This window comes from Orcinus orca, chromosome 5 (genome assembly GCF_937001465.1).
Source record: "Orcinus orca chromosome 5, mOrcOrc1.1, whole genome shotgun sequence".
NCBI classification, from domain to species: domain Eukaryota; kingdom Metazoa; phylum Chordata; class Mammalia; order Artiodactyla; family Delphinidae; genus Orcinus; species Orcinus orca.
In genome coordinates, this window is record NC_064563.1 from 30,527,225 (window position 1) to 30,540,868 (window position 13,644).

Consider the following 13,644-nt stretch of genomic DNA (forward strand, 5'->3'; position numbering starts at 1 on the left):
TGGGAGGCCTGGCTGGGCACAGGCCCTTGTTCCCTAGAGCTGTGGAGACAGGGTGCAGTTGAGCTCTGGCTCCCCCTTAGCTGTGTGGCACAAGCACTTAGCTTTCCGGGTCCTGTTTTTAAAATGGCAATAAAATGGATGCACGGCCACCATGGGACTCAGGCATAGCAGATGTGGGGATGACTGCCAAGCCCGGAGCCTGGCTCGCTGCAGGCTCAGTGAACGGCGGCGCTCACTGGCCCCGGGCTGTGTGTGCACGGCACCGCCCAGCAGACGCGGGGCTGCGGTTACTCTGGGGAAAAGGAGCTGTGTGACTTGCTTTCACACCCACACTTACCCTGGCACATTTGGAGAGCTTTTTGGCTTGATATTCACCATTTTGGTAGTCAAAAGGGTTTCTCTGCAGCACAAGAAGAACAGGGTGAATGAGCAACACGTGGACATTTGAAAGTGATGGGCACAAGGCAGGGTGTGTGTGATACTCTGGCTGTGTCACCACTCACCGGCAGGTTGCAGGCGCTCTCCAAGAAGACCACGAGAATGGCAGTGGAAAAACTACCATGGTCCTACAAACAGACACAAACCCTCACTAGGTGCCCCCAGCATCAGGAGACACAGACTGGTTTAGGAGAAGCCTCTTCATGCCTGAAGAGCCAGCCCTTGCCCTCCAGACTGGCCATACCTTCCCTCACAACCTAGCTCCTTGCTGAGGCTGAAAATACAACTGCAGCATGACAGACTCAAGTCAGAACCAGTGGACTTCCCTATGAACTGGGCTGATGGGCACTAACAGAGCTTTTAAGGAGCCCATCCGCCCTTTGTGGAGATGAGGGCTGAGGGACATGCTCCCCAGAAGGTGGGGCTGGCTGGAGGACTCTGTGGGCAAGATCTGTGGCTTCAGCTCTCTAGCTCCCTCCCTGCCTCCCCGCACAGCTCTCACATGGACCAGACCTGCCACAAGTTCCCCCCTCCCCGCTTCTGCCAGGGAGCACGACAGCCCGCACTCACCTCTATCACAGCTTCCGGGTCTGTGATCAGTGAAAGCCACTCCAGCCTCAGGTGCAGCTGCCCGCTCGTTGTGTCTTTCAGGACAAACCACTGCAGGGGGAGGGGGAGGAGAGCTTGGGGAAAGGGCCAGTGGGACGCTACTGACTCTCTCCAGGCAGCTCCATTCTGGGACCCAGTAGGGCCCTAATAGGGGCTTCAGGGAAGAGGTGGACCAGCCCAGACAGGGTAGGCTCTAGACTAGGAGAGGTGGTTATGGAAGGACAGAAGTACTACACTTTGGGATGGAAATGATGCTGTCCACAAGGAGGGGTTTGCAGGCACCAACTCTACCTCATCCACCACTCTGTTGGTCATGACGTCCCCGAGGCAGATCTGCAGGCTGGAATACACAGGGAGCGGAAAGTCAGCCCAGCCCAGAGGCAGCAACAAGCAGCGGGCGTGGAGGCCCACTCTGAAATCTGTTTTGAAATATCTGAGTGGGACTCTCAAGACGGAGGACCTTATTCATCCCAAGAATGAATGGGAGACCACTTTGAGCTCAAGCAAAGGAAGGACTGTCTAACCATTGGGGCTGCTCCCACTGGGCGTGCTGCCCGGGCAGGCAGGCGGCTCTGATCCCAGAGGGGGACAAGCAGACACTGCTGGACACACTGGCTCTGGATTGCTCAATGAGGGTGCTATTGGTATTTGGGCTGGGATGAGTCTTCACTGTGCAGAACTGCCCATGCATTGCAGGAATTTAGCCTCTCTGCCGTGTGTCCTCTAAATGCCAGTGGCACCACCTCCTGCAGTCACTGTAATAACCAGAAATGCCCCTCCCTTTCCAAAACTGGCCCAGATGCCCTCCAGGGGCTACGTATAGTTGGCATGTGTGTGAGAGGCGGTAACACATTCATGGCGTGCCTTCCGCCTCGCCCGACCCAAGCCCAACTGGAGCGTCCTGAGAGCCAGAGGGGAATTAATTCCATGTAACTGTTAGAAATGTGCTTGAGCTCAAAACACACTTGAAATCAGTTACCTAAACCATGAACCACAAGACACACTTCTAATCTGCAACATTACAAAAATCACAACTCCTTTCTCACAACTCCTTTCATTAAGATGAGAAATTAAAAATAAGTAACGTGGTGGTGAGCTATTTCTCGGGTGGTCAGATTGTTCCCCTCCCATTTTGTTTTGTTTCTATTTTTTTAAATCACCTGTTCACAGAAACAAGCTAAAAATTTTAGGAGTAAGAAGATTTGGGTAAAATTCTCTTTTCTGCTGCCTCCTAACCCCAGCCTCTGAGATGAGCAGCGGTGTAGTGTCCACACGAGCACATGCGAACACACGTACATGTCCATCCTCCCTGGAAAGAGGTATTAACTGCTCAGGTCACTCCCAACTGCTTCCCCTACTTCCCTAGATAGAACTGAATATCCTCGAGGTCAACATACATAGATCCTACTCGTCATTTTTAAAAGCTGCGGGATATTCTGTAGTTTGGCAGTGACAAATTTGTTGAAACATTCAGGCAATGTCCTCTGACTCTGGACAGTCACGTTTCCAGCTTTTTTGGTTTGTCACCACAGATAAACATTTCAGGTATAATGCTTTTATAGGAGATGCCTGGAATTGGGGTGGCTGGACCAAAACACATGTAAATTTAGAGTTTTGATAGCCAGCCCCACGCCGGTCATTTCAATCTTCTCTCAGCCCTGAGGCTCTGTGTTCCTCTGAACTGGAAGGAGAGAGAGGTGACTTGACCTGCAGGCCACAGCGGCTGATGCAGCAGACCTCAGGCCTGACCCCAGGGGAGCCAAGTGCCAGCTCAGAGTGAGCAGATGGTTCCTGGGTACCGGGGGCCTGGCCATCCGTGCCAGCCTTGGCCCTGCCCACTGCTCCAAACGGGGACTCTGGGTGCATTATGAGGGGCACAGAAAGCAGAGCCCACGGGACACAAACGTCGGGGCCGTCCATGTACCCCCAGAGGGCTGGCGCTCAGGGCTGGGCACTCGGGAGGCATCTGGGGGGAGGTTTGTGGCAGCGGTGCGGAACGATGGGACTGGTGGCCTGGTACAGTCACCACGTCAGAGTGCAGCGAGGGCGGTGGAAGCAGGGGTACCTGTGCCTCAAGGCCTAGAGCCCTGCGCCCCCAGGCCCAGCATGGCCTTCCTCCTCACCTGCCCAAGAAGTCATCCTTGTCAGGGTCCTCATCGTACAGGTCCACCACCAGGTCCTGCCCAGGGACTTCATACACTATGAACTGGAAGGAAAGAGAGGTGACTTGACCTGCAGGCCACAACGGCTGATGAAGCAGACCTCAAGCACGAGGTTCCAGGTTCCAGCTCTGCCACCTGCCAGCTCGGAGCCCCGGGCAGGTCCTGCCCTTCTCAGTGCCTGGAGAACCGCACCTGTGAGAAGGGAGTGATGCCCTCTCCCGCGGGGTGCGGAGGACTAGAGGCAGCTTGTGCAAGGCTGTGGGCAGGGTGGGTGCTCGGGATGCTGGCTGCTGTGTTTTCTGCCCGGGGCTTGCCGCTTCCAGACTGCAGCACTCAAACAGGCTGCGGGCCTGCCCTTCACACGGTAAGGGTTGTGGCTGGACTTAAGGCATAACTTCAGGCTCCCGGTGTCTGGCTCTGGGAGGGAAGGCTGAGAGGACTGGAGCAGAACGGCCCCTGATGTTCTTTGATTTGATTTGAAAACTTCCAACCAAGTCTGCTCTGGTTGGGAAGGGACGTAGGAGTCTGTCAATAGGCTGGCCCTCCATCAGGGGCCAGAGCAGCCCATCTCTGGACGCCTGTTCCCGAGGGCCACGCCTGTGGCCCAGTGTTGCCCGTGGGTGTGTGAGGACCGTGAAGGTAGGGCCCTCCCTTGTTTGGGACAGAACCACCCAGAGTGGAGCCCTGGAGGGCATGGAGAGCAGCTGGGAGCCGCTAAGGAGAGCCTCACCTCAAACACCTCGTTCCAGGTGGGGTTCAGGTTCTTATAGATGGTCCTGCTCCTGAAATGCTGCAGGCCGATGCTCACCTTGGCGTAGGGGTCTGACTTGCCTCGGAGTCCTAGGAAGTTGTCCTTCTGGGCCAGCTTTTCTCCCTCCAGCAAGTGGGCTCTGATCACTCCCTGGAAAATGCCCCAGCCCGGGCCTCACAGCTGTTTCTAGGGTCCTCAAAGCCTCCGACATCAGAGCCCAAGCCATCAGCTATCACCCCAGCCCCACCTTACCCTCCCCATGTCTGGACAGGGAGACAGAAGCCAGAGACGACAGCCTCTTGGCCAGGGCCACGCAGCAAGGGACGGCAGGGCCCAGGGCTCTGTCCACTGCACCACGATGCCCGGCCACATTCCCGGCACTCCCACTCCTCCGTGCCTCCAACCTGCCCCGTGAAGGGCCCATTCCACCGCGGCCACTTCCTCGTCCTGTGCCAACTGCCACGCCACCCGAGCGGCTTTCCTCCTGCGTTCCAGCCCCTCTCTAGCTTACACGTAGACTGAGGCCCGGTGTCATTTCTTCCCACTACCCAGGTGTACACACCCCTGTGGCTGCTGCCTGCTGCGGCAGTCGGTCCCTGGGCTCGTAAAGGCCCCAGCACTGAGTCACCCCACTCCCAACACCCTAGGCTATGTCTCAAGTCAGAACAGAGCACAAGAACCAGGAAAAACACAGTTCAGGGGGCCAGTAGGCCTCTGGCCTAGAACTATTTCTTTTAAATATCAGTAAATACATGTGCATTTGCCCTTTGACCCAGCAATCCCACGTCTAGAAATCTATCCTAAAGACATACTGGCAAACATGAAAAGATATGGACAAGGCTCTTCATGACAGCATAATTGGAAATAACAGAAGACCAGACACAGCTCAGCCATCCATCAGTAGAGAACTGGTTGAATAGATGCGGTACATTCACTTGGTGGAGTACCACGTACCACACTGTCATGGGGTGACCCTCATGACACATGCATGATGACAGCAAGGTGAGGAGAGCTGTGGCCTGCTGCCGTCCATCCAAGAAAGGGGGACTATGCGTGTAATCAGATGCGTACCCACAGCCATCATACGTGTATGTGCTCATATTAGGAAACAAATAATGAAAAATACTGGAGGAGGAGGGACTAGGTGGTCGAAGCTAGACTCCTTAAAGTACAATTTGTTTTTCACACTGACCTTTAGAAGTGTGCAAATATTTTACATGATTGTAAAAGGAAGTTAAGGTAAAAATTAAACTCTAGAAACAGAAAGTGGAAGGAAACAAATCAATGTAAATATTCACGGCCAGTTGTCACAGACACACAGAGAGGAACTATTCCAAGTGAGTTTAAATTGTAGCCACTTGACAGTACATTTCTAGTGGGATATGCCCTAAGGACAGAATGTCTGCAGTAGCTATGATGTAGGTGACGGTGCTGTACTGAGACTGCTAAACGCACAGTGTGGGGTAAGGGCCATGCGTCACCCCTGTGTGGCCTGATGCCTCACACCTGGCTCTGATGGTAAAAATAGGCACTTTCCCCTCTCCTGAGGCCCTGAGCCCCATGGCCAGGGCACCTTCTGCAGGGAGGCCATGTGGCTGTCCTCCTGAGGACAGCGCTGAGGGCTGGCCCCCTCCTCAGGGGCCTTCTGAGCTCCCAGGACGGGCGGGGGCAGTGGGGCTGAGCACCCAAGGAAGCCCCACGTCCTGGCTCCTTCCCAGAAGACGTAAGCGTTCTTCCTGCCACCAAAGGATGGAATGGAAGCCTCCTGTCCCTGAAGGGAGAATGGGAGGCTCCTGGAGTTTCCCGGGAGCGAGTGTGACTGCCCACAGTCCCCAACACAGGCCGCATGGGGGGACCAGGATCCAGGAAGGAATGCTCCCTGGGCTTTTTCCCTCCCAAGATGGGTGACTTTGGGCAAGTCATTCAACCTTCCTGAGACTCAGTCTTTGCCCCATAAAATAGGATGCCAGGCCCTCATAGGGCGGAAGTGAGCATCGCCATCTGAGGGTGCATCTCCCTGGCCCGTCTGTTCCTCAGCTCTGGGCCCAGCGCTCTGCAGCCCGTGCGGGTACTCACGCGGGGCAGAGGGAAGCGCAGGTTGGTCAGGTCCAGCCCCTTCTTCACGGGCACAGTCACACGGTTGGGCAGCACCAGGTGGGCAGCGATGAGGTCCTCCAGCAGGCTGTCTGACACCTCACTGGGGACAGTGGGCATGCAAAGCTGTGGAGGGCGGCACCACCTCCCCCAGGCCGCCTGCCTGTCCGCCCATCCCTGGAGCTGGAACCAGGAGCAGAGCTTGGGGACAGGTGGGCCCATCTCGGGACAGAGCAGCCCTGACCCCAGCCTGCCTGGATGGGGGGTCAGGGGGAGGATGTAGGGTGTACATTTTGACCGCCCCTCAGCCCCCCCACCCCAATCCTGCTTTGTTCTCTGAGGCATCACAGCATGGTAGCCAAGAACGAGGACATGGATCCTGGGTTAGAATCTTGTCTCTGTCACCCACAAGCTGCGTGACCTTGGAAAGCTGCTGATCTCTCCAGACCTTAGTTTCCTCATCTCTAAAATGGGGATAATTATGCCTACTTCCTGGGGTTGTTATGAGGATGAGTTAATACGTGTGAAGTGCTGAGAACAGTGCTTAGTGCCCAGTAAATGCCAGGTACGTGTTCACTGTTGTAGCCCTTCTACTCTCTGACATCACCTTGAAATCCTCCTTCTTTATTGCCTGACTCTATCTCGCCAGTAGAGGGAGACAGGGGCAGTGGTCTGGCACGCAGTAGGTGCTCAGGAAATATCTTCTAAGTGAAAGAATGCATGACTGGATTCTCTGTGCCCAGGGGGTGAAGATCAGTGGGAATGTCCCCAGTGAGGGAGTGAGTGGTCCTCCCTGCAGGTGGGGACAGCTGCTGGGCCTGGCGAGCCAGCCAGGGGCTACCCTGGATGGTCCACTGTCCCTCCCTCCTGGGAGGTGTGTCCACACGGGGCTGGAGCCCTTCTCTGCTCCTCTCAGGGGCCTGAGGCTCTGAGCACAGCACCACACTGGCCCCAGGAAGGTGGGTTGCCCAGACCAGCTCCTCCTCACTGGCCTCTGCTGTGACAGCTGCCCCCTCCCATGCCAGTGTCTGTGTCTGGGCGGGAGCCACTTGGGCTTCTCACACACACTTGGGTCGGGGAGGGAGTGGATGTGGACAAGGAGGACACTCGTGTGTATCCACACCCACTGTGCCAGCACCACACGTACCTGACTGTTCTCCCAGGGGCCTCAAGACAGAGGAACCAGGCTCCCTATTTACTGAGGAAGAGCCCAGAGAGGTGAAGTCACTTGTCCAAAGGCACACAGTGGCTGAGGGGGGTCCAGGAGGCTGGTCTGGCTGGCCTGGGTCCAGAGCCTGCACTCGCCCCTCATTAGCCTACGGGGCCTCCTCTAGGACATCTCACCTGATGGTGTCACTCCAAACACACCAATGCTATCCCCCTGGAGGGGGCAGCTGCCCACCCCTCTCCTCGTGCAGAGAGGGAGAGGGAGGGCACAGCCACGGTGTGGTTCCCATCACTGGCTGCACGGCCCGGAGGGCCCCACCTCGGGCCTGCCTGGCGGTTCGCACAGGCACTTACCTGATTCCTGGCACATCCAGCAGGTTGGTCAGGCCTGTCCAGTTGATCTGCAGGTGCTGCAGGGGCAGAGGGAGGCCATTAGGCTGGAAGGAACCAGAAGCCCAGGCTGAGAACCCTCTGCCAAGGGCCCTGCCCCCGCCCCCGCCCCCGCCCCCATGGAGAATTCAGCCGACTGGGGGGCGGTGCCCTCTGCGGGAGGCGAGGCGGGTGACGGCGTCTCCCAGTCCTGCTCAGGACCAGGGCTGTCAGGAGGGCTGCTTCTGCCGGGACCACAGGAGCGGCCCGAGGGCATGGCCACAGGCCAGCCTGGCATCCAAGGGCTCTGAGTTACAGCCTCCTCTCTGTGACCTCAGCCACTTCTCCAGGCTGTTTCCTGGGCTCGGGGAGAGCAGAGTCGAGCACCTCAGGCCGCCTTAGGGAGCACATGAGATGGGGGGTCCAGGTGGGCTTCGGCAGCGTTCTTGGGCTCAAACCCAGTACCTGGGCCCAGTGGGCGAGCGCCGGCCCACAGGGAGCGGCAAGCCCACCTCGTCCTGGGGACTCACCGGCTTTTGAAGGAAGAACATGGTCACAGCTCCCACGAAGGGCTTGTCCACCAGGAGGGGCTCCAGGATGAGCCGCAGCGTGCCCTGCAGCTGGATGGCACAGAGGGCCGGGAGGGACCTCAGCCGCCCTTCCTCCCGCACCTGCTCTGCTCCTTCATGCCCAAGCCATCCCCAGATGTCAGGGCCACCTGCCGTCACAGCAGGGCCCACACTCGGGGAAAAGAAGCCAGCGTGCAGCTTCCACCCCTCTGCCGGTTTCCAAGGGCCACAAGCTGGCCCCCACTGCCCCCCACTGCCTTGCTGCCTGGGGGCTGCAGCCTTGACCATGGTCGGGACCCAGGAGTGCTTTCCAGCTCCAGCTCAGCTCCTCTACTCCTACCATAAAATAGCTCTACCTCCTCCTTCCACCTCAGTTTCTCAGCATCGGCTCTGCACCGTTTAATAAAGAGAGCCTCTCACTTCCCAGGGCAGTCGAAGCCTCTCTGGCAGGGGGGTTTGATGAACAGAGGCAGGTGTGGGGCTGTCCTGAGCGGCGGGGTGGTGAAACCCAGCCACCACTTCCTGGCCCTATGATCTCGGACCTGGAATCCCTTGATTGGTACTAGCCTCTGTGCTTGGTGTCAACACCCCCGCTGCAGCCTCCTCCAGCATAAGCCCGCTTCCCCTGCCTTGACCCACAACCTGGAGGCAGTCACGCCGGGCTCCACCCACCTGGATCCCATTCACACCAGCCTGTAGCTTCTGCAGCTCCACGCTGATCTCACAGTCCCCGATGTAGCTGAAAGTGGGGAGGGAGAAGGAGGGAGAGAGGAGGGGCAGGTCCACGACTCAGGAGAGGTTGGGAGACTTGCCCAGTGCAGCCCAGCCCAAGCCCAGATGGCCAAGCCTGAGCCCTGCATCACCTGGATGTGGACTCCCTGACAGCCTCGGCTCTTCTCAGCTCTGCGCAGACACTGCCCAGACCCCCCAAGGCAGCCCCCGGGGTCCCCATACCCAGAGGTCCCACGTGCATCCCCCCTCTGCCCACGAGGGCAGAGACCTCTGGGCACCACTTCGCCCCACGACACCCCGCAGATGCGAAGGAGGGGGTCTGGGTGCACACACTGCTATGCCTCTGCCCCATCTCTACCCAGGCCTCTTCCCCAGGGACACAGAGCAGCCCCGCAGCCTCCATCCACCATTCATGCAGGCTGTTGCTGGGGGTGGTGAGGTGGGCACAGTAACAAGTTCTCAGAAGCCTGAGTTCAGCTGGCAACTCCTGCCATGTGATGGGCACAGGAAGCCCAGAATGGGTGCCCTTGAAAGTAGAGAGCAGAGACCCCATCAAAAGACTGAAGGAGATGCAGAGGGACAGGGTGGCCATCAAATATCTGCATGGCACAGGCAGAGGAGCCAGACGTCACAGAAATGCTGAGTGTCCCCTGGAAGGGCAGGGGGAACTCAGGGACCCCAGGGGCTCCCTGAGATGACTGGAAAGCTGGGCGCGTGGGCTAGATGACCTTGACGTGCCCCAACTATTCACACAGGATCTTGTGGCAGAGCCTTGGGGCCAGGAGGGCCCAATTGCCATTACCATCTCAACACACTTGAGACCAGCCCCCATATAGTGATGGGTGTTCTGGAGTTGCCTCCTGTCTTCCCAACGTGTTCTCAGCGCCAGCCTCTGGGCTAAGGACAGGAAATACAGAGGCACTGGAAGTGAATGGCAACCTTCTGGAACCTCAGGAGTTTATCCTTGGTCCTTTAAGCACAGTTCAAATCCCACCACCTCCAGGAAGACTTCCTGGATTGACTCTCCATTCTCTCTAACTCAAGCCTATTACAAACCTCATTCAAAAGGGTTGCCCCTGCCCGACACACTGAACAAGTCACCTGTGTGTCCTTGCATCCTTTAGTTTTTCTGAGGTACCACAGAGCCCAGTTCTCCTGCTGGCCTTTCACAGCCTGTGCTCGGAGCTCCCTGGGTTGCACCACAAGTCCCCACATTTTCTCGTCACACTTGCTTTCTCTTGCTACATCCTCTCTGAGACAGCTGGTCTGACCCTCCAGGTGACCTAGCCTCCAAGAAAGCTCTGTTGCCCAGGCCTTGGTACCCAAAACACGCCTGGTGCCTGGTCTATGGGAGAAGCCAGGCCTGGGCTGAGGGCTCAGACAGTAGTGGCTCCCCTGGGACCATCCGTTCTCTTGCCACTCCTCCCCATCCCAGCAGGGACCTTGTGCTCCAGCCCAGGGGGATGAAGGGGCATATGTGCTGTGAGGGGCTTTCACACCCCAAATGAGTGTTTCCCTGCAACTCCATCTTCAACCTGGCTGTTCCCACAGTGTTCCCCCGCCCTCCACACCTGGCCCCAGGGGCACGAGGGCTCACCAGATCTGCAGGTCCAGGACCACCTGTCTCCGGTTGCACTTGTTAGTGTGCACCTTGATGCCGTTGATCCTGGGGCACTGGAAGAGATGCCAGAAGACTGGGTCAGCAGAGGTCTTGCAGGCAGGGGGCAGGGGGTGGGGTGCTGCTGGCTCCCTGCCCAGAGCTGGGCTTTGTCCACAACAACCAGCATGACCACTGCACTCCCGGGATGAGGCATGAAAGCAGAAATCCACCCTGCAGTCCCTGCCCATCCTCGGCACCCTGACACCTCCCTCTCCAAACAAACAAAAATTTTTCATAATAAAATGTTGGAGAAAAAAATTCAATCAACCACACTAGGGGAAAGATTCTATTATCCTTCTATTCTCTCCATGGAAAGTGATGCTTACAAATGCACTGTCACATGCAAAGGTTATCAAAGAGTATGGAGCCAAAAATGCAGGAACAAAAGTATTACAGGGATATCGTGAACAGTTCATTTAAATGATTATGTAACTTTTCCCAGAGTTTGTGATATGTGTGATATGTCAGCTTTTGTAAAAGTACAACTAGTTGTGATTTATTTTCTCATATGTCCTCATATTTATTCAACATTCATTTTTGTCCTGGTTTTACACTTTAAGTTTAAAATTCTTTTTCTTTGCCCTGGCCGCCTCCTTCCCAAGCCGTGTGGATGAAAGGCTCTTGGTGCTGCAGCCAGGAGTCAGTGCTATGCCTCTGAGGTGGGAGAACCAACTTCAGGACACTGGTCCACAAGAGACCTCCCAGCTCCACGTAATATCAAATGGCGAAAATCTCCCAGAGATCTCCATCTCAACACCAACACCCAGCTTCACTCAACGGCCAGCAAGCTACAGTGCTGGACACCCTATGCCAAACAACTAGCAAGACAGGAACACAACCCCACCCATTAGCAGAGAGGCTGCCTAAAATTATAATAAGTCCACAGACACCCCAAAACACACCACCAGACGTGGACCTGCCCAGCAGAAAGACAAGATCCAGCCTCATCCACCAGAACACAGGCACTAGTCCCCTCCACCAGGAAGCCTACACAACCCATTGAACCAACTTTAGCCACTGGGGACAGACACCGAAAACAACGGGAACTACAAAATTGCAGCCTGCAAAAAGGAGACCCCAAACACAGTAAGATAAGCAAAATGAGAAGACAGAAAAACACACAGCAGATGAAGGAGCAAGATAAAAACCCACCAGACCTAACAAGGAAGAGGAAATAGGCAGTCTACCTGAAAAAGAATTCAGAATAATGATAGTAAAGATAGTAAAGATGATCCAAAATCTTGGAAATAGAATAGAGAAAATGCAAGAAACATTTAACAAGGACCTAGAAGAACTAAAGATGAAACAAGCAATGATGAACAACACAATAAATGAAATTAAAAATACTCTAGAAGGGATCAATAGCAGAATAAGAGAGGCAGAAGAATGGATAAGTGACCTGGAAGATAAAATAGTGGAAATAACTACTGCAGAGCAGAATAAAGAAAAAAGAATGAAAAGAACTGAGGACAGTCTCAGAGACCTCTGGGACAACATTAAATGCACCAACATTCGAATTATAGGGGTTCCAGAAGAAGAAGAGAAAAAGAAAGGGACTGAGAAAATATTTGAAGAGATTATAGTTGAAAACTTCCCTAATATGGGAAAGGAAGTAGTTAATCAAGTCCAGAAAGCACAGAGAATCCCATACAGGATAAATCCAAGGAGAAACACGCCAAGACACATAATAATCAAACTGTCAAAAATTAAATACAGAGAAAACATATTAAAAGCAGCAAGGGAAAAACAACAAATAACACACAAGGGAATCCCCATAAGGTTAACAGCTGATCTTTCAGCAGAAACTCTGCAAGCCAGAAGGGACTGGCAGGACATATTTAAAGTGATGAAGGAGAAAAACCTATAACCAAGATTACCCTACCCAGCAAGGATCTCATTCAGATTTGATGGAGAAATTAAAACCTTTACAGACAAGCAAAAGCTGAGAGAGTTCAGCACCACCAAACCACCTTTACAACAAATGCTAAAGGATCTTCTCTAGGCAAGAAACAAAAGAGAAGGAAAAGACCTATAATAACAAACCAAAAACAATTAAGAAAATGGGAATAGGAACATACATATCGATAATTACCTTAAATGTAAATGGATTAAATGCTCCCACCAAAAGACACAGACTGGCTGAATGGATACAAAAACAAGACCCATATATATGCTGTCTACAAGAGACCCACTTCAGACCTAGGGACACATACAGACTGAAAGTGAGGGGATGGAAAAAGATATTCCATGCAAATGGAAACCAAAAGAAAGCTGGAATAGCTATTCTCATATCAGACAAAATAGACTTTAAAATAAAGACTATTAGAAGAGACAAAGAAGGACACTACATAATGATCAAGGGATCGATCCAAGAAGAAGATATCACAATTGTAAATATCTATGACCCAACATAGGAGTACCACAATACATAAGGCAAATACTAACAGCCATAAAAGGGGAAATCGACAGTAACACAATCATAGTAGGGGACTTTAACACCCCACTTTCACCAATGGACAGATCATCCAAAATGAAAATAAATAAGGAAACACAAGCTTTAAATGATACATTAAACAAGATGCACTTAATTGATATTTATAGGACATTCCATCCAAAAACAACAGAATACACATTCTTCTCAAGTGCTCATGGAACATTCTCCAGCATAGATCATATCTTGGGTCACAAATCAAGCCTTGGTAAATTTAAGAAAATTGAAATTGTATCAAGTATCTTTTCCGACCACAACACTATGAGGCTAGGTAACAATTACAGGAAGAAATCTGTAAAAAATACAAACACATGGAGGCTAAACAATACACTACTTAATAACGAAGTGATCACTGAAGAAATCAAAGAGGAAGTAAAAAACAAAACCTAGAAACAAATTACAATGGAGACACTATGACCCAAAACCTATGGGATTCAGCAAAAGCAGTTCTAAGAGGGAAGTTTATAGCAATATAATCCTACCTTAAGAAACAGGAAACATCTCGAATAAACAACCTAACCTTGCACCTAAATCAATTAGAGAAAGAAGAACAAAAAACCCCCAAAGTTAGCTGAAGGAAAGAAATCATAAAGATCAGATCA

General features: G+C 53.5%; 1 protein-coding gene across 3 annotated transcripts in view; it reads right to left on the minus strand.

Annotated features, from left to right (window-relative positions):
- ESYT3 (extended synaptotagmin 3) overlaps positions 1-13,644 on the minus strand; it is a 57,233-nt gene that overhangs the window by 15,661 nt on the left and 27,928 nt on the right. For 2 of the 3 annotated variants that reach the window (XR_004476414.2, XM_004278962.4), the window contains exons 4-14: positions 10,489-10,565; positions 8,832-8,898; positions 8,121-8,210; positions 7,576-7,631; positions 6,037-6,157; positions 3,940-4,110; positions 3,171-3,253; positions 1,339-1,387; positions 1,009-1,098; positions 504-566; positions 338-400 (exon numbers count right to left, since the gene is read on the minus strand). Coding sequence is in view for 2 of the 3 variants with exons in the window: in XM_004278962.4 (XP_004279010.1) it covers positions 338-400; positions 504-566; positions 1,009-1,098; positions 1,339-1,387; positions 3,171-3,253; positions 3,940-4,110; positions 6,037-6,157; positions 7,576-7,631; positions 8,121-8,210; positions 8,832-8,898; positions 10,489-10,565 (930 nt within the window). In the remaining variant the exon portion in view is untranslated. The remainder of the gene's footprint in view (positions 1-337; positions 401-503; positions 567-1,008; positions 1,099-1,338; positions 1,388-3,170; positions 3,254-3,939; positions 4,111-6,036; positions 6,158-7,575; positions 7,632-8,120; positions 8,211-8,831; positions 8,899-10,488; positions 10,566-13,644) is intronic. The other variant, XM_033404102.2, reaches the window with a different exon arrangement.